Source organism: Cherax quadricarinatus, unplaced genomic scaffold, assembly GCF_038502225.1.
Source record: "Cherax quadricarinatus isolate ZL_2023a unplaced genomic scaffold, ASM3850222v1 Contig138, whole genome shotgun sequence".
NCBI classification, from domain to species: Eukaryota; Metazoa; Arthropoda; class Malacostraca; order Decapoda; family Parastacidae; genus Cherax; species Cherax quadricarinatus.
Window position 1 is genome coordinate 116,326 of NW_027195164.1, and position 21,243 is coordinate 137,568.

The window sequence follows — 21,243 nt, forward strand, 5'->3', positions numbered from 1 at the left end:
GTAAACTGATGAATTTTTAATTTTCTCGTGTTTACCATATCGGAGTAATTGAAATTTCTCATCGTTGAACTTCATATTGTTTTCTGCAGCCCATTGAAAGATTTGGTTGATGTCCGCCTGGAGCCTTGCAGTGTCTGCAATGGAAGACACTGTCATGCAGATTCGGGTGTCATCTGCAAAGGAAGACACGGTGCTGTGACTGACATCCTTGACTGTGTCAGATATGAGGATGAGGAACAAGATGGGGGCGAGTACTGTGCCTTGTGGAACAGAGTTTTTCACCGTAGCCGCCTCGGACTTTACTCTGTTGACTACTACTCTTTGTGTTCTGTTTGTGAGGAAATTATAGATCCATCTACCAACTTTTCCTGTTATTCCTTTAGCACGCATTTTGTGCGCTATTACGCCCTAGTCACGCTTGTCGAAGGCTTTTTGCAAAGTCTGTATATATTACATCTGCATTCTTTTTGTCTTCTAGTGCATCTAGGACCTTGTCGTAGTGATCCAATTGTTGAGACAGGCAGGAGTGACCTGCTCTAAACCCATGTTGCCCTGGGTTGTGTAACTGATGGGTTTCTAGATGGGTGGCGATCTTGCTTCTTAGAGCAGTAGGCACCATCTTTTGGCCAGGCATCACCAAAGACATTGAGATCACATGTTCCAGGTGCCATGCCTGCTGGGGAATGTCACCCATCCAGCCTTGTATGCCCCCTGTACAACCATTTGTGCCAAGCAACCCCTTCCAATCCATCGCTGCTGAATTTTGTGTAGCGTGCAGCATTGGGTACCTAGTCATCGTGGACAGATTCAGTGGCTGGCCACACATTGTCACATCCAAGTCGGGCGCCAAGGGGGGCTTCATCACAGCTCTTCTCAATTACTTTGCAACATTTGGTGCTCCTGAAGAACTAAGCATAGACGGAGGCCCGGAGTTCACCGCAAAAGACACGGAGTCACTTCTGCGACAATGGGGAGTGAGCCATCGCCTTTCATCGGCTCACCACCCGCAGTCCAACGGGTGGGCAGAGGTAGCTGTCAAATCTATGAAGCGCTTACTGACATCGCACATGGATGCAAATGGGAGTCTCGATACAGAGGCGGTGACTGCCGGCATGCTTCAGTTTCCTCAGACCCTCAGACCAGTATGCCACCAGCACAAATCATCTTTGGCAAGAATCTTCGGGATCTGCTACCCATTGCTCCGGGAACACAGGTGTTCACCAACCCATTGATTCACCCCGTGTGGCATCAAACGTGGGGTATGCAAGAAGAGGCCCTCTGGCTAAGATTCGCCAAATAAGTCGATGATCTACAGCACCACAACTGTCAGTTTCCCCCCCTCAGTGCTCGGCAATCGAGTGCCTCTGCAAAACCAAACTGGAAATCACAGCATGAGATATGACAGGACCAGTGCGGTAGTGAAGCTGAAGCCGTATGACCAGTACTTGGTCAAAGTAGATGGCTCGTGACAGATTACTTTGCACAATCGGCGGCTCTTCCGCCACATTCAGGGGCTGGCCAATGCCAACCAGCCCTTGCCACCACACCCTGTTCCCCAGCCTACCGAAACCCTACTCATGCCAGCATGTAGTGCGGCACAGAACAGTGAGCTGCCTCAGGTACCCAGTGGCGATACAGCGACCACACCCCCACAGTCGCACGACACAGCGACAACCCCAGACGTCCGCCAGCATACCTATGGGATTATGTCACAGAGTGATGAGTTTCCCGCTGGAAACTGGGGGGGATATGGGATGGAGATAGGGTGACACAGAGTGAGTCAAATTTAGCGGGTTGGCAGCGCCGGTGCACTGCCTGTAGGTGAGGCAGAGAAACGTGAGTGTAAACAAAGAGAGCGTGAGGCCGACAGAACACAGTTTACCTCCCTAATACGTAAGTTAACAGTCACGTATTCTGCCAGGGAGGGCAATGCACACCCACTGTAGATTTCCGTCCATACTATGTAGGGCAATGATATATCAGGACTAGGAGGTACAACGTTTCTTTCGATTTCATTTATGGCTTTTAGTTCTTCCTGCGATTCCTGACACCTATAAGATTCCATTAGCTTCAGATCAATGTTTGCTATTTCTCTGACCAGTGTCTCCCTATGCATTGCAGATAAATTGGCCTCTTTTAGCTGCTCTGTTATTCTTTTCCGTCACCTGTAAAGGGAGCGCCTATCTCTTTCTATTTTACATCTACTCCCCTTTTTCTTAAAGGAATATGCCTCGAGCATACATCGAGTGCCACAGAGTTAATCTGTTCTAGGCATAAGTTGGCGTCTGTGTTGCTTAGGCTATCTTCCCAGCTTATATCATTTAGGACTTGGTTTACATTGTTCCACTTTATGTTCTTGTTAGTGAAGTTGAATTTGGTGAAGGCTCCCTTGTGATTGATCGCATTTTGTCTGTCTGGGGCTCCACGCATACATGTTTGAACCTCGATTATGTTGTGATCTGAGTATATTGTTTTTGATATGGTGACATTTCTTATCAGATCATCATTGTTAGTGAAGATGAGGTCCAGTGTATTCTCCAATCTAGTAGGCTCTATTATTTGCTGGTTTAAGGTGAATTTTGTGCAGAGATTTAAAAGCTCGTGTGTGTGTGAGTTCTCACCCGAGCTGCCTCCTGGTGTTATCACTGCAACAACATTATTTGCTATATTCCTCCATTTTAGGTGCCTTAAGTTGAAATCCCCCAGGAGCAAGATGTTGGGGGCAGGAGTGTTGGAAGATTTTCCAGACAGTGGTCAATTTTCAACAGCTCTTCCTATAATTGTTGGGACGTTGCATCTGGAGGCTTGTAAACTACCACAATGACCAGATTTTGGTTCTCCATTTTTACTGCTAAAACTTAAACTGCATCATTTGAGGCATTTAGCAGTTCTGTGCAAATAAGTGACTCTGTGATATACAGGCCAACCTCCCATCCCCCTTTGCCTATTCACTCTGTCGCATCTGTATAGGTTGTAACCTGGGATCCATATTTCGTTGCCCCAGTGATCATTTATGCGGGTCTCTGTGAAAGCCACAAACATTGCATTTGACTCTGCAAGCAGTCCATGGATGATGGGGAACATAGACAACAGGTGGAAAGAAACACGCCCAATGTTTCTACTCTGGCTGGGAATCGAACCCAGGCCCTCTCCGTGTGAAGCGAGAGCTTTAACCACCAGGCCACCAGAGTCCCCACATAATGGAATTTAACAACACCCGCCTGGTGATTAAAGAACCCAATTTCTGTAGAAGTAAATGCCTTGAATCATCATTCTTTATTATTTCTAAAACAAACAGAATAAAGACAGCTTCATCATCTATGAAATATTAGCAAGAATTCTCCTCAGATTAATAAACCCGGCCATCACATAGCTACTACCACTACTACTATCATAAGTACTACTACTACTGCTACCATTAGTACTACTACTACCACCTACAATGATTATATTATGCTTCACAACACACTCTATACCTATATATACCCTCTGTGTCCCTCTATTGTTTGTAATGGCTTAACAAAGCTCCTGTTGAGTGAAACGTTGCCACAATAAAATGTCTTATTAGTCGTACTTTTACCTAACATATTGTTGGTAATTCTACCAACATTATTAAGAACTAGATTATTGCTGGCATCCACCATTAATATTTATGTTGATGATAACAGGTGCATGAGACTATCAAGAAGGCTCTGGACATGATCACAAAGACAGGTGCCACAACTGTCCCTGTCCTGGAAGATTCTGGCTCCACCATCATGGCGAAAGTTGAGAGAATTACTAATGAAATACCTCTCAAGAAGTTAACTGTAAGTTGAAAGTCTTTGTGAGTTTCCTTTTCATGTAATACATTACTAATATTAAAAATGTTAACATGATCACCATAATATTCATTGTTAAAACTGATTTCTTACTCTTTTATAACTTAAATATGATAACAAACCTGCTATCTAAGTTATTTATACATAATTCTTCATAATGTTTAGACTGACAGGTTACTCTAATGTTCCTTATAGTTATAAAACTCTCATAAAAATAGACATCGTATCAACTAAACCAAATGAACGTCCATTCCAACTCTTGTATCAGTAAATAAATTGAATAACTTCTCCGCCATACTATTAAATCTTTCCAGCTAACTCACAAACTCTTAAGCCCTAGTTAGTGATTATCTCAGTGATAACTATCTCAAATCTCTCTGCCTATCCCCAACTAAATCACTAGCAAAGCAGGAAACAAAGTACCATCACTGATATACACTGGTTCCTGGAGTTACAATGGGCTGGCGTTATGTTTACTCTCATAGAGGAATTTTATTTTTGAGTTGTGATTAAAAATTGGAGATACGATATGTGTATTTGGTATGACTGTTGTGGGTCACATCCTGGGATACGATATGTCTGTTGGTATGACTGTTGTGGGTCACATCCTGGGATACGATATGTCTGTTGGTATGACTGTTGTGGGTCACATCCTGGGATACGATATGTCTGTTGGTATGACTGTTGTGGATCACATCCTGGGATACGATATGTCTGTTGGTATGACTGTTGTGGGTCACATCCTGGGATACGATATGTCTGTTGGTATGACTGTTGTGGGTCACATCCTGGGATACGATATGTCTGTTGGTATGACTGTTGTGGGTCACATCCTGGGATACGATATGTCTGTTGGTATGACTGTTGTGGGTCACATCCTGGGATACGATATGTCTTGGTATGATTGTTGTGGGTCACATCCTGGGATACGATATGTCTTGGTATGACTGTTGTGGGTCACATCCTGGGATACGATATGTCTTGGTATGACTGTTGTGGGTCACATCCTGGGATACGATATGTCTTGGTATGACTGTTGTGGGTCACATCCTGGGATACGATATGTCTTGGTATGACTGTTGTGGGTCACATCCTGGGATACGATATGTCTGTTGGTATGACTGTTGTGGGTCACATCCTGGGAATTAGGATTAACAAACTTTATTTCTATATAGTGAAGTACAGTACAATATACAATTAGGATAATTGATGTATATATTGATTACTAGTATATGAAAATAAGAAAACATAGTTTATATTATATTATCTCTGAAAACTTTCCAAAATTTCAATTGTTTTGAAGCTATTTCAAATTTTATATATACTGTGATAATTATACTTTTGTACCTGTACTTAGGTAACCTTACATACTGTACTGGCATGCAAGTACACATTAAAATCAGTAAGAGTGTCTTATGTCCTGTAGCACGATCGCTAGTGCACTCATCTCACATACTGAGGTCCGGAGTTCGAATCTCCTCTGGTATGGATGAAAAACATTAGGGACTGTCCCTGTTCACCCATCAGTGTAAAATGGGTACCTGGGTGTTAGTCGACGTGTGGGTTGCATACTGGGACAAATATGACCTAATTTCCCTGAAATGCTCAGCATAACAAGCGGCTTTCTATATAGTAGTATGTCACTGGTATTAGCTAGGTCTGTATACCTTATACGTTTTGAAATTTCTGTGCAAACTGCCCATTTCTAAGCTAGAAAATTAGCAAGAACTGTTGACACAGACACCCCGGGTTGTTTCTCCAAGGCTTACAAATGGCTCTTGCAACAAAATTCCAATTACCGCTGCTGTGATATGAGAATAAAACATAGAGTTGACTTACTTGGTGGTATCACTCACGAAATCGTAATGACACGATTGCAAACAAACCATACCCCGGCCGGGATTGAACCCGTGGTCAGAGAGTCTCAAAACTCCAGACCGTCGCGTTAGCCACTAGATTCGTCTGTAAAAACTTGCATTTGTGGTCACAGTGGTGCCTATGCTAACCTTCCTATGGTGTAGAAATATATCTAGTTGGACGAATCTTATTGTGGCTAGCTGGTCTAGTGGCTAAAGCGACGGTCTGGAGTTTTGAGACTCTCTGACCGCGGGTTCAATCCCGGCCGGGGTATGGTTTGTTTGCAATCGTGTCATTATGATTTCGTGAGTCATGTTGACGGCAGTGAGGGGACTTGAGCTAGAGTTCGTCACGGCCACGCTAGCTGGAGATTCGTCTGTAAAAACTTGCATTTGTGGTCACAGTGGTGCCTATGCTAACCTTCCTATGGTGTAGAAATATACCTAGTTGGATGAATCTTATTGTGGCTAGCTGGTCTAGTGGCTAACGCGACGGTCTGGAGTTTTGAGACTCTCTGACCACGGGTTCAATCCCGGCCGGGGTATGGTTTGGTGGTATGATCGGTGCTCCCACTCAGGACACCTCGGAGAGGGACTTCAATCTCTGTGTGTCCAGCTGCCTTCACCCACAGATTGCCTAACCTACTTTTCACCAGAATGTCGGTCGACTATTGCTAGGAACTGCAGATATCGTCTCGCTGCGGGTGTGCCTGATAGGGATGAGTATCCTATACTTTGGGAAACCGCTCAAGGTTATTTATTTCCCCAGCCAAGTGAGTTTTGTGCCGGTGTTCTGGCCGTTAATGTTTTGATGTTTGAGCAGCAACTGAAGAGCAAGCATCTCTTGATTCAAATTATAAATCATCAGCTCTTTAATTCTCCTACATTAAGCCTAATCCTACCTATTTTAGTTCCTAAAACTGTATTAATAATTTCTATGATTAGTTACTACTGAATAAACCTATATATATTTTCCTAGAAGGTTAAATATTATTATGCGCAAGTGTTAAGTAAATGGGTATGTTAAGGGTTATTAAAGCTTATGTACTGTAAATATCTCATGGATAAATACAGGTCAGCCATAGAAGTAGTTAGGTCTAAGGGAGGGATCCCAGTCATATGTAGCATCTTGCCTAGAAAGGGAGTGGGCAATGAATGGATGTCTAGGGCAATTGGTATAAATTGCTGGCTAGACAGGTACTGCAAGGAACTTGCAATCCCATTCATTGATAACTGGGACCTTTTCTTTGGCAAACGTGATATGTATGCAAGGGATGGGGTTCATCTCTCTGGGGATGGAGTGGTTGCATTAGCCAATTCAATTGAGAAGGAAATTGATGACTTGTCTAGGAGTTTAAACTGATAGATTATAGAGGTATGGGTGTTTGTGAGAAACAATCAGGCTGCAGCATTAGGGTTAAAAAAGCAGTTATTACCGGGATACCTCAGGGATATGTTTAAAAGACAATATTCAAAATAAAGTTGTTAGTAATGGCAAATCAATTGATCAACAAACAAAGAGAGATAGTAGAGGGCAACGAGTGACTAGCTCCCTTAAGGTTTACTATACAAATAGTAGGAGTCTAAGAAATAAGATAGATGAGCTAAGATTACTTGTAAGTGTAGGTAATATAGATATTATTGGTATAACAGAGACCTGGTTCAACCTGAAAGATAGAGAAATGCCTTCTGAATGCAACATACAGAGTTATAAACTATTCCACACTGACAGGGTCAACAGGAAGGGTGGTGGAGTGGCGATGTATGTCAGAGAAAATTTAAATTGTTGTCTTAGACATGATATAAGATTAGAGGCATCGAACACAGAATCTGTTTGGCTACAGTTTCTCGAGGGACATGACAAATTAATTTTGGGTGTGATTTATAGGACCCCAAACCTTGATAGGGAGTGCAGTAAGCTGTTATGGGACGAAATTCATAAGGCATCTAGATATGAAAATGTTGTTATAATGGGAGATTTTAACTTTAGACAAATTGATTGGAACAATATGACGGAAAATCTTGAGTCTAGTGACTTTCTTGATACGGTTCAGGATTGCTTTTTAGAACAGGTTGTGACAGAACCAACTAGAGGAAACAATCTGCTTGACTTGGTTCTTGTCAACAAAGATTCACTAATTAATAATCTTGAGGTTAATGATGAGCTTGGGGAAAGTGATCACAAATCACTTAGTTTTAATATATCATGGAATTACCCAGATAACAGATAACTGGGACTGAAAAATTACATGGGTGGGCTAAATTGGGATGACCTGACTATGGGTCAGGTAGGTGATCTTGGTTGCCAATATGACGTTTATCAGAGCATAGTTCTAGCTGCCCAGACAACTTTTGTACCGAGTAGGGAAATTAGATCTAACAAAAATGATCCCAAATGGATGAACAGTAGATTAAAACATCTCACTGGTCAAAAGAGAGGCATATATAGGCGTATCAAAAGAGGGGATGGGCAGTTAAGAAATCAATATATTCAATTAAAGAGAGAAATAAAGAAAGGAATAAGAAAAGCAAAAAGGGGTTATGAAGCTAAGGTCGCAAGGGATTCAAAGATTAACCCTAAAGGATTCTTTCAGGTATACAGAAGTAAGATTAGGGACAAGATTGGCCCACTTAAGAGTAACTCTGGTCAGATCACTGACAGTGATAAGGATATGTGTCAAATTCTAAATACCTACTTCCTCTCAGTTTTCACCCAGGAAAATACTAGTGATATTCCTGAAATAATAGATTATGTAGAACAGGATGATAATAAACTATGCACGATTGCGGTAACTAGTGACATGATCCTCAGACAAATAGAGAAACTAAAACCTAACAAATCCCCAGGCCCTGATGAACTGTTTGCAAGGGTGCTAAAGGAATGTAAAGAGGAACTTAGCAAACCTTTGGCTAATCTTTTTAACATATTACTACAAACTGGAATAGTGCCTGATAAGTGGAAAATGGCAAATGTAATACCTATTTACAAGGCAGGTGACAGGTCCTTGGCTTCGAACTATAGACCAATAAGCCTTACCTCCATAGTGGGAAAATTTATGGAATCAATAATTGCCGAAGCAATTCGTAGCCATCTTGACAGGCACAGATTGATTAATGAATCTCAACACGGTTTTACAAAGGGGCGTTCCTGTCTTACGAATTTACTAACTTTTTCTCACTAAGGTGTTTGAGGAGGTAGATCATGGTAATGAATATGATATTGTGTATATGGACTTCAGTAAGGCTTTTGATAGAGTTCCACATCAGAGACTATTGAGGAAACTTAAGGCACACAGAATAGGAGGAGAAATTTTTTTCTTGGTAGAGGCATGGTTGGCAAATAGACAGCAGAGAGTTTGCATAAATGGGGAGAAATCAGAATGGGGGCACGTCACAAGCGGTGTTCCTCAGGGGTCAGTGTTGGGCCCGTTGTTGTTCACAATTTACATAAACGACATAGATGAGGGAATAAATAGCGACATAAGCAAATTTGCTGATGACACCAAAATAGGCCGTCCAATTCATTCTAATGAGAACACTAGAGCACTCCAGGATGATTTAAATAGACTGATACAATGGTCGGAGAAGTGGCAGATGCAGTTTAATATTGACAAATGCAAAGTTCTAAATGTTGGACAGGAAAATAACCATGCCACATATAAACTAAATGATGTAGATCTTTAGGATTTAGGAGTTCAGGTTAGCAGTAATTTAAAACCAAGACAACAGTGCATTAGTGCTCGCAATAAAGCTAACAGAATTCTTGGCTTCATATCTAGAAGTATAAATAATAGAAGTCCTCAGGTTGTTCTTCAAGTCTATATATTCTTGGTTAGGCCTCATTTAAACTATGCTGCTCAGTTCTGGTCACCGTATTACAGAACGGACATAAATGCTATGGAAAACGTACAGAGGAGGATGACAAAGATGATCCCATGTATTAGAAATTTTCCCTATGAGGATAGACTGAAGGCCCTGAATCTGCACTCTCTCGAAAGGCGTAGAATTAGGGGGGGATATGATCGAGGTGTATAAATGGAAAACAGGAATAAATAAAGGGGATGTAAATAGCGTGCTGAAAATTTCCAGCCAAGACAGGACTCGCAGCAATGGTTTCAAGTTGGAAAAATTCAGATTCAGAAAGGATATAGGAAAGCACTGGTTTGGTAATAGAGTTGTGGATGAGTAGAACAAACTCCCGAGTACAGTTATTGAGGCTGAAACGTTGTGTAGTTTTAAAAATAGGTTAGCTAAATACATGAGTGGGTGTGGGTGGGTGTGAGTTGGACCTGACTAGCTTGTGCTGCTGGGTCTGGTGCAGTGCTCCATCCTTGGGTGGCCCGGTGGCCTGGTGGCTAAAGCTCCCGCTTCACACACGGTGGGCCCGGGTTCGATTCCCGGCGGGTGGAAACATTTCGACATGTTTCCTTACACCTGTTGTCCTGTTCACCTAGCAGCAAATAGGTACCTGTGTGTTAGTCGACTGGTGTGGGTCGCATCCTGGGTGACAAGATTAAGGACCCCAATGGAAATAAGTTAGACAGTCCTCGATGACGCACTGACTTTCTTGGGTTATCCTGGGTGGCTAACCCTCCGGGGTTAAAAATCCGAACGAAATCTTATCTTATCAGGGCGGTGTCCCACGTGTCAGCGTGCCTCGTTGTGCTCCGGGTTATCTCGTGTTTTCACGGTCGCTCTTACGTGCTAGAACTTTAATTGGTGTCATCAATCCTATACGATACATCCCTCTAGCGCCTGGAACCAATCTTGGGCGGAAAACATTATATACTGAGTCAAAAAAGGAGAATTAGTGTGCACTACCTAGCCGAGTTTACTGCCAGAGGTGAATCATAGGCCTGTGTCCCGGGTGAAAAAAAATTCAAAGTTTATTCTCTATAAGGATTACAATGCTGAGTTTACAGAAATTTGGTTATTGTTTGGTTTACATGTAGTAAAATTGTGATTACAGAGTGTACCACTAGAACGCTTAGCATGGCTAGGCATTTCGGGCATACTTAGTTTTATTCTTAATTGTAAAATATTACAAATTATGAGGTAAGTTGGTATTATGGCTAAGTGACTAAATACTAGTTTGTGAGTTTAGCAATGTGAATGCTTTTGTTTTGGCACAGTATATAGTTTCAGTATTGGAGTATCACAGGATTCATTATTTTAAGACTGAGATTAATATTTCTGTTTATGGTCAAATGAGTGAGCGAGTGTAAGTGTGAACCACCAGGTGGAATTCGTGTAGTTAGTTGACGGGGTGTATAAAGGAGATAAGATGTTTTCTAATGGTAGTTTTGAAGGTGATGAATGTGTCTGCAGTTCTAGAGTTCTCAGGTAGGGTATTCCAGATTTTAGGGCCTTTGACATACATTGAATTTTTGTAAAGGTTTAGTCGGACACGGGGAATGTCGTAGAGATGTTTGTTTCTGGTGTTATGCCTGTGGGTTCTGTCACAACTATCAAGAAAGCATTTTAGGTCAAGGTTGATATTAGAGTTTAAGGCCCTGTAGATATAGATTGCACAGTAGTAAGTGTGGATGTACTGAACTGGGAGTAAGTTTAGATCTTTGAAGAGTGGGGGGGTGTGCTGCCAGGGATGGGATTTAGTGATTATTCTTACTGCAGCTTTTTGTTGGGTTATTATTGGCTTTAGGTGTGTTGCTGCAGTTGATCCCCAAGCACAAATAGCATAGGTGAGGTATGGATAAATAAGCGAGTGGTATAGTGTGAGAAGGGCATTTTGCGGCACGTAGTATCGTATCTTGGAGAGGATCCCAACCGTTTTGGATACTTTTTTGGCTATATGCTGGATATGGGTGCTGAAATTCAGGTTGTTGTCAAGGTATAAGCCTAGGAATTTTCCCCCATTATTTCTAGTAATTAGAGTGTTGTCAATCTTAATGTTAATTTGTGTATCTCCTGCTCTGCTACCAAACATAATATAGTAAGTTTTGTCAGTGTTAAGCATAAGTTTATTGGCTGTCATCCAAGTCGATATTTTAATCAGCTCCTCATTCATAATGGTGTTGAGGGTGGCAAGATTAGGGTGAGAGATGACATAAGTCGTGTCATCAGCAAAGAGAATGGGTTTCAGGTGTTGGGATACATTTGGAAGGTCATTGATGTATATGAGGAAGAGCAGATAATAATAATTGAACTTTTCGTGTCAGAGGAAAGAAAGTCTCCCTGATAACATTGAGTATACATAGTGTATACCCTGATAACATTGAGTATACATAGTGTATACCCTGATAACACTGAGTATACATAGTGTATACCCTGATAACATTGAGTATACATAGTGTATACCCTGATAACATTGAGTATACATAGTGTATACCCTGATAACATTGAGTATGCATAGTGTATACCCTGATAACATTGAGTATACATAGTGTATACCCTGATAACATTGAGTATACATAGTGTATACCCTGATAACATTGAGTATACATAGTGTATACCTTGATAACATTGAGTATACATAGTGTATACCCTGATAACATTGAGTATACATAGTGTATACCCTGATAAAATTGAGTATACATAGTGTATACCCTGATAACATTGAGTATACATAGTGTATACCCTGATAACATTGAGTATACATAGTGTATACCCTGATAACATTGAGTATACATAGTGTATACCCTGATAACATTGAGTATACATAGTGTATACCCTGATAACATTGAGTATACATAGTGTATACCCTGATAACATTGAGTATACATAGTGTATACCCTGATAACATTGAGTATACATAGTGTATACCCTGATAACATTGAGTATACATAGTGTATACCCTGATAACATTGAGTATACATAGTGTATACCCTGATAACATTGAGTATACATAGTGTATACCCTGATAACATTGAGTATACATAGTGTATACCCTGATAACATTGAGTATACATAGTGTATACCCTGATAACATTGAGTATACATAGTGTATACCCTGATAACATTGAGTATACATAGTGTATACCCTGATAACATTGAGTATACATAGTGTATACCCTGATAACATTGAGTATACATAGTGTATACCCTGATAACATTGAGTATACATAGTGTATACCCTGATAACATTGAGTATACATAGTGTATACCCTGATAACATTGAGTATACATAGTGTATACCCTGATAACATTGAGTATACATAGTGTATACCCTGATAACATTGAGTATACATAGTGTATACCCTGATAACATTGAGTATACATAGAGTATACCCTGATAACATTGAGTATACATAGTGTATAGTGTATACTACAGTGGCTCCCTAGTATATTGATGATAAAGGCTAAAGTGTCATTTGAAAACAGGTGAATTTGTAAATGAAGTGATAAGCCTATAGAGGCAGGTGCCAGAAGTCGCCAGAAACTTACCACAGGTCAGCTGTTTTTAATAATCTTCCTGGCCTGCTAGTGTACTCGCATATAATCTAGTGATACCAGTGAATAGCAGAATACAGTGTTGTAGTAGCAACTAACCAGTATTATAATGGTACTTAGTGGAGTGGAGTGACTTTCATTAGTTTCTTTTTTCTTGAAATACCAGACGTTACTGTGAATTTCATATAACCTGTAGTTACCAGCGGTAGCAATATACACAACGAGAAGCAAATATTACTCCAGAAAAAGCGTCCTTCCTCCAAAATTTGCACCAGTCAACTATAGTGATAATATAGCATTTATTGTGGTGGAGACGGAAAAAAAATAGAAAAGCTAGATACAGCAATTGATAAACAAGGGTGGAGGTCGACCGTTCGTCACTGTAGGAGTGCCAGCAGTCACCGATTTCTTCAACACGCAAGTTTTACTTTTGTATCAATCAAATCACATATTACTCGGGTAGATAATTTCCAGTAGATCCTTCATGTGTTAGCTCAAATCACCGACCAGTATGTTTAAATAAGTGACCCACTGATCAGAGCAGATCGACTGGTCCGAACCCTTGACTGGTCCGAACCCTTGACTGGTCCGAACCCAGGACTGCTTTCAAACGGTTTCGTTGGACAATAAAGCAGACTGTAAACGGATGGGGTTGTAGGCGCCCTTATAAACACAAACATTAAAAATCAGGAACGTGACGGTAAGCTGTCCAATATACAAAAACAGTTAGAAACAGAAATACAAATAGCTAGAGCTTCATTTAAGGAGGTTATTAATAGAATATTCAAGAGGTTGCTAGTAGAATTGCAGTAAATCAACCATTCAAATCATTATGAAGCTGTGTGTAGTCTGTGGTCAGTCAAACAAACGGGCTTCCACATGGATAAATTGTCATTTTTGTGGAAATTGGTGTCACGCCCCTTGTGCAGATATTCAAGAACTAGCTACAAGCAGTATTAAAACAGAGAAGTGTTTTTGGGTATGCCCAAATGAGGAAAATCTGTGGACTAAAATCACAAGGGTATTAAAAGAGGACAACATCAAAGCTGCTTTCATAGAAAACCTGGAAGCTTTCTACAACAGATGGGAACATAAAAAGTCTGGGCTGAATGGTACTGCCCTTGATACTGGCCATGTAGTCAGAAACTGTAAGGCTGGAGGTGATGTCCTGGTAGTCAGTAAATGTGGGGCTGATAGTGCTGTCCTGGGAGACAGTAATGGTGAAGCTGGAGGTGCTGTCCTGGGAGACAGAAATGGTGAAGCTGGAGATACTGTCCTGGGAGACAGTAATGATGAAGCTGGAGATACTGTCCTGGGAGACAGTAACGGTGAAGCTGGAGATTTTGTAAAGGTAGTTGGGAATTATACGCAGGAAGGAATACATATAAATGACCTCATAGGGGACAGGAGCCATAGTAGGGAAACAAGTGTAGTCAAAGATAAGATAAAACCAATATTGCAAACTAGAAATACCGCAGGAAATAGCAAACAAGAGGACTCCAATAGCAATACTGAGGATAAATTACCAAAACCAACTGGTGGGAGCTCCATTGTTGGTGCTAGGGATGATAGAAGTAAGACAGGGAAACATGCACCAACAGGGAATACAGTCACAGAAACCCAAGGCAAGCGGAAACCAAGCCTGTGCACATACTATGCACTTGGTATCTGCAGGCATGGGAAATCTGGAAAAACAGATGGGACATGCAACTATGACCACCCTAGAAAATGCCATGCCCATATGACAACAGGAAAATGCAAACTCCCTTCCTGTAAGCTTTTTCACCCTGAAATGTGTACCTCTTCAGTACAGGAAAGACTGTGCTATAACTTAAATTGCCAGGCATACCATCTAAAGGGGACAAAAAGATACAAAACATTCAGGCCATGGGAAAACCTGGGTAGCCACAGCCACTCAAGAGGGAGAAGTTTTTTAGTGCCAGGAAGGAAAAAAAACTGGCAGGAAATGGCAGAAATCGTACACCAAATCCAGTCATTCCTGGAGTGGAACCACAGTCGATGGCCTCCACTCCAAACCAACAGATACAGATACTAATGCCGGAAAAAAATCCCCCCCCCAGTACCAACAATACCACCAGTCCGATAACATTCTTCTTTGCAAATATACAGGGTCTAAAGCCAGCAACAAACAACAAAATACCTTTCATCCGTGGACTGTTTGCAGAGGCAAAGGCAATGTTCGCGGCTTTCACTGAGACCCACATAAAGGATCACTTGGACAACGAAATATGGATCCCAGGTTACAACCTATACAGATGTGACAGAGTGAACAGGCAAAAGGGGGGGGGGTTGGCCTGTACATTGCAGAGTCACTTGTTTGCACAGAACTGCTTAATGCCTCAAATGATGTAGTGGAAGTTTTAGCAGTAAAGGTCGAGAACCAAAACCTAGTCATTGTGGTAGTCTACAAGCCTCCGGATGCAACATCCCAGCAATTCCAGGAACAGCTGTTAAAAATTGACCACTGTCTGGAAAATCTTCCAGCTCCTGCACCCAACATCTTGCTCCTGGGGGATTTCAACTTAAGGCACCTAAAATGGAGGAATATAGCAAATAATATTGTTGCAGTAATAACACCAGGAGGCAGCTCTGATGAAAACTCACACTCACACGAGCTTTTAAATCTCTGCACAAAATTCAATTTAAACCAGCAAATAATAGAGCCTACTAGACTGGAGAATACACTAGACCTCATCTTCACTAACAATGATGATCTGATAAGAAATGTCACCATATCAAAAACAATATACTCAGATCACAACATAATTGAGGTTCAGACATGTATGCGTGGAGCCCCAGACCGACAAAATGAGACTAGTCACGAGGGAGCATTCACCAAATTCAACTTCAATAACAAAAACATAAAGTGGGACCAAGTAAACCAAGTCCTAACCGATATAAGCTGGGAAGATACACTAAGCAACACAGACCCCAACTTATGCCTAGAACAGATTAACTCGGTGGCACTCGATGTATGCACAAGGCTTATTCCTCTAAGAAAAAGGAGGAGTAGATGTAAAATAGAAAGAGACAGGCGCTCCCTTTACAGGCGACGGAAAAGAATAACAGAGCGGCTAAAAGAGGTCAATATATCTGAAATGCGTAGGGAGACACTGGTCAGAGAAATAGCAAGCATCGAACTTAAGCTAAAAGAATCCTTTAGGAGTCAGGAATCGCAGGAAGAACTAAAAGCCATAAATGAAATCGAAAGAAACCCAAAGTATTTCTTCTCCTATGCCAAATCAAAATCGAGAACAACGTCCAGTATTGGGCCCCTACTTAAACAAGATGGGTCCTACACAGATGACAGCAAGGAAATGAGTGAGCTACTCAAGTCCCAGTATGACTCAGTTTTTAGCAAGCCGCTAACCAGACTGAGAGTCGAAGATCAAAATGAATTTTTTATGAGAGAGCCACAAAATTTGATTAACACAAGCCTATCCGATGTTATCCTGACGCCAAATGACTTCGAACAGGCGATAAATGATATGCCCATGCACTCTGCCCCAGGGCCAGACTCCTGGAACTCTGTGTTCATCAAGAACTGCAAGAAGCCCCTATCACGAGCCTTTTCCATCCTATGGAGAGGGAGCATGGACACGGGGGTCGTCCCTCAGTTACTAAAAACAACAGACATAGCCCCACTCCACAAAGGGGGCAGTAAAGCAATAGCAAAGAACTACAGACCAATAGCACTAACATCCCATATCATAAAAATCTTTGAAAGGGTCCTAAGAAGCAAGATCACCACCCATCTAGAAACCCATCAGTTACACAACCCAGGGCAACATGGGTTTAGAACAGGTCGCTCCTGTCTGTCTCAACTATTGGATCACTACGACAAGGTCCTAAATGCACTAGAAGACAAAAAGAATGCAGATGTAATATATACAGACTTTGCAAAAGCCTTCGACAAGTGTGACCATGGCGTAATAGCGCACAAAATGCGTGCTAAAGGAATAACAGGAAAAGTCGGTCGATGGATCTATAATTTCCTCACTAACAGAACACAGAGAGTAGTCGTCAACAGAGTAAAGTCCGAGGCAGCTACGGTGAAAAGCTCTGTTCCACAAGGCACAGTACTAGCTCCCATCTTGTTCCTCATCCTCATATCCGACATAGACAAGGATGTCAGCCACAGCACCGTGTCTTCCTTTGCAGATGACACCCGAATCTGCATGACAGTGTCTTCCATTGCAGACACTGCAAGGCTCCAGGCGGACATCAACCAAATCTTTCAGTGGGCTGCGGAAAACAATATGAAGTTCAACGATGAGAAATTTCAACTACTCAGATATGGTAAACATGAGGAAATTAAATCTTCATCAGAGTACAAAACAAATTCTGGCCACAAAATAGAGCGAAACACCAACGTCAAAGACCTGGGAGTGATCATGTCGGAGGATCTCACCTTCAAGGACCATAACATTGTATCAATCGCATCTGCTAGAAAAATGACAGGATGGATAATGAGAACCTTCAAAACTAGGGAGGCCAAGCCCATGATGACACTCTTCAGGTCACTTGTTCTATCTAGGCTGGAATATTGCTGCACACTAACAGCACCTTTCAAGGCAGGTGAAATTGCCGACCTAGAAAATGTACAGAGAACTTTCACGGCACGCATAACGGAGATAAAACACCTCAATTACTGGGAGCGCTTGAGGTTTCTAAACCTGTATTCCCTGGAACGCAGGAGGGAGAGATACATGATTATATACACCTGGAAAATCCTAGAGGGACTAGTACCGAACTTGCACACGAAAATCACTCACTACGAAAGCAAAAGACTTGGCAGACGATGCACCATCCCCCCAATGAAAAGCAGGGGTGTCACTAGCACGTTAAGAGACCATACAATAAGTGTCAGGGGCCCGAAACTGTTCAACTTCCTCCCAGCACACATAAGGGGGATTACCAACAGACCCCTGGCAGTCTTCAAGCTGGCACTGGACAAGCACCTAAAGTCAGTTCCTGATCAGCCGGGCTGTGGCTCGTACGTTGGTTTGCGTGCAGCCAGCAGCAACAGCCTGGTTGATCAGGGGCTGATCCACCAGGAGGCCTGGTCACAGACCGGGCCGTGGGGGCGTTGACCCCCGAAACTCTCTCCAGGTAAACTCCAGGTATCTTATCTTGAGTGGAGGTGACCAGACTTGGTGGGTCATTGGGCTAATCCACGGGGGGGACATGGACCTGCTCTGCATGGGTCAGTAGGCCTGTTGCAGTGTTTCTTCTTTCTTATCTGGAGTTTATCTGGAGAGAGTTCCGGGGGTCAACGCCCCCGCGGCCCGGTCTGTGACCAGGCCTCCTTAGGTCAGTGTCCCAGGATGCGACCCACACCAGTCGACTAACACCCAGGTACCATTTTACTGATGGGGAACATAGACAACAGGTGGAAAGAAACACGTCCAATGTTTCTACTCTGGCTGGGAATCGAACCCAGGCCCTCACCGTGTGAAGCGAGAGCGTTAACCACCAGGCCACCAGAGCCTTATATATATATATTTGGTAATTATTTGGTCTCCCAATAAATTTCCTCAGTACATGTACTTGAAGTAAATAGAGATATTATTATTATTATTATTATTATTATTATTATTATTATTATTATTATTATTATTATTATTATTATTATTATTATTATTATTATTATTATTATTATTATACTCAATAATAATCACTCTGATGAACATTAAATGTCGTTTATTACATTAATTAATATACACATTTTTATTAATCCGTCTATGATATTTTTTCAGAAGTTGTATAATAAACATGCTTCGTAACATATAAACATGATACATACACCACACAGTAGAATAAATTAACATACATATGAGATGTGATAGTCAGGCGACTTGTAGGAGAGACGGCATGAATAACATTTTCTCTAGTTCAATATCAGAGAAAATGTTTACACTATAGTATTACTAAGGATAACTGTAGAAAATTATTCCTTTCGTATGCCTTCACTCACAGCATCATTTCTTTTCAAAATGGTGTTACATGAGAATGGGAGAGTTGCTCTTTATTTATTCTTCTGTACCAACGTGTAGACAACTTGTACACAATGTAAGGTGTTTGTAGTAATGTATAATACTGACAAGAAATAACCAAACTCACAAACTAGTATTTAGTCACTTAGCCATAATACCAACTTACCTCATAATTTGTAATATTTTACAATTAAGAATAAAACTAAGTATGCCCGAAATGCCTAGCCATGCTAAGCGTTCTAGTGGTACACTCTGTAATCACAATTTTACTGCATGTAAACCACACAATAACCAAATTTCTGTAAACTCAGCATTGTAATCCTTATAGAGAATAAACTTTGAATTGAATTGAATTTGAATTTGAATTTGAAAATCCAGACACATTTGTTTACATCATCCACGTCTCTGCATCCCTCCCCCACCACTGGTGGGTGTGTGGTGAGGGTAGCCTGGTTGGCTATCATACCTCCCACATATAAATTCTTACAATAAATACTACTCATCTCACCCTACACTAAGACTACAAATATTTTAAGGTAAGTAATGAGTGTACTATATGTGTATTTTACTTTTTTATTGTTTTTAATGCCTAGTTCTATTGCTAATTTAATATATGTTAGTGTAAACTTGTTGGAAAAAAAGTGTGTTCCAGGTAATGACGATTTCTGCTTTCTGGTGGTAGTCTGGAAATTAACATGCTATATAAATGGGGGCCTACTGTACTTGTATCATATATGCGGAAAATATTTTCCTAAAATTATATTGTATAATTTTTGTAATGTAAATGTACATGATTAAAACATTACTGTCGGTCTAAAATATATTTGAAAGTGAAAGAGAACCAAGAGAGAAGTTCTGCGCACGTGCTGGGTAGGGAGAAGGGACGTCTGGGCATTGTATAGGGGGTCACATGAGCATAGGCCTATGGCTTGGGTGTCCTAATTGACATGGAACCAGGAATTTGGTGGTTCCGATGGCCAAAACGTGATTAGTGGTCTCACTTCATAATAGGAAGCATTGCAACTGTTCCTGGTGAAGGGTGAGGGAACGTAATTTATGGGACCATTATAATAAGGTGGTAAAAATAGTAAATAGTGGGGGACGCCGAGCCTGGAATGCTGCGACCACCACGACGATTGTTCATTGGGGAAAATACCCGACTATTCAATCCTCACTCACTGGGCTCAGAGCTTAACCCTTCGACTGTTGCAACCCCAAATCCTGAAGTGTCTCCTAGTGTCGAAGAATATTAAAAAAAATGTTTTTTCTTATGAAAATATTAAGATTAATTTTCTGATTGTTTGAAGCTCATAAAAAAAAATTGTGATCAGTACTTACTGAGATATAGAAGAGTAAAGTTGGCAGAAAATGAACCACGTAATGGCAACAGCGGTAAATTTTGGTTTACTTGCATTCGAAGGTTTCTTGTTTTTTTCACTATTTTATATTTTCACATAACTTATGTGGCCTGTGACACCAAAGTAATGTGCAATGTACATATATTAACTCGTTGTATACAACACAATAAATGCACAAACATAATTACCAATATATTGTTTACAAAACTTGTTTACACATACAAACTGTTGGAACTTACTCGGTCCGAGAAGTCCCAACGGGAAAAAACACACCGTTCGAGGGCCCTTACACCCACCCAAAACACAAACACATTCACCCGGGTTGACGAAGGTGGTTGGGAGGTACTTCTTAATTGGTAGATTTACCCTTCAGGGAAGAAGTAGGTAGTTTATACTGTTAGTACACTAATATTAGGATTATTGAGGCAACGGTAGATAATAATAATGTAGACCGAGGAGCCCCAGACCGACAAAATGAGACTAGTCACGAGGGAGCATTCACCAAATTCAACTTCAATAACAAAAACATAAAGTGGGACCAAGTAAACCAAGTCCTAACCGATATAAGCTGGGAAGATATACTAAGCAACACAGACCCAAACTTATGCCTAGAACAGATTAACTCGGTGGCACTCGATGTATGCACAAGGCTTATTCCTCTAAGAAAAAGGAGGAGTAGATGTGAAATAGAAAGAGACAGGCGCTCCCTTTACAGGCGACGGAAAAGAATAACAGAGCGGCTAAAAGAGGTCAATATATCTGAAATGCGCAGGGAGACACT

The 21,243-nt window shown here is 41.2% G+C and overlaps 1 protein-coding gene across 1 annotated transcript in view; it reads left to right on the forward strand.

The window, feature by feature from the left end:
* LOC128701026 (uncharacterized) overlaps positions 1 to 21,243 on the forward strand; it is a 193,142-nt gene that overhangs the window by 75,075 nt on the left and 96,824 nt on the right. The window contains exon 4 of the mRNA XM_070080081.1: positions 3,669 to 3,809. Within this exon, the coding sequence (XP_069936182.1) occupies positions 3,669 to 3,809 (141 nt within the window). The remainder of the gene's footprint in view (positions 1 to 3,668; positions 3,810 to 21,243) is intronic.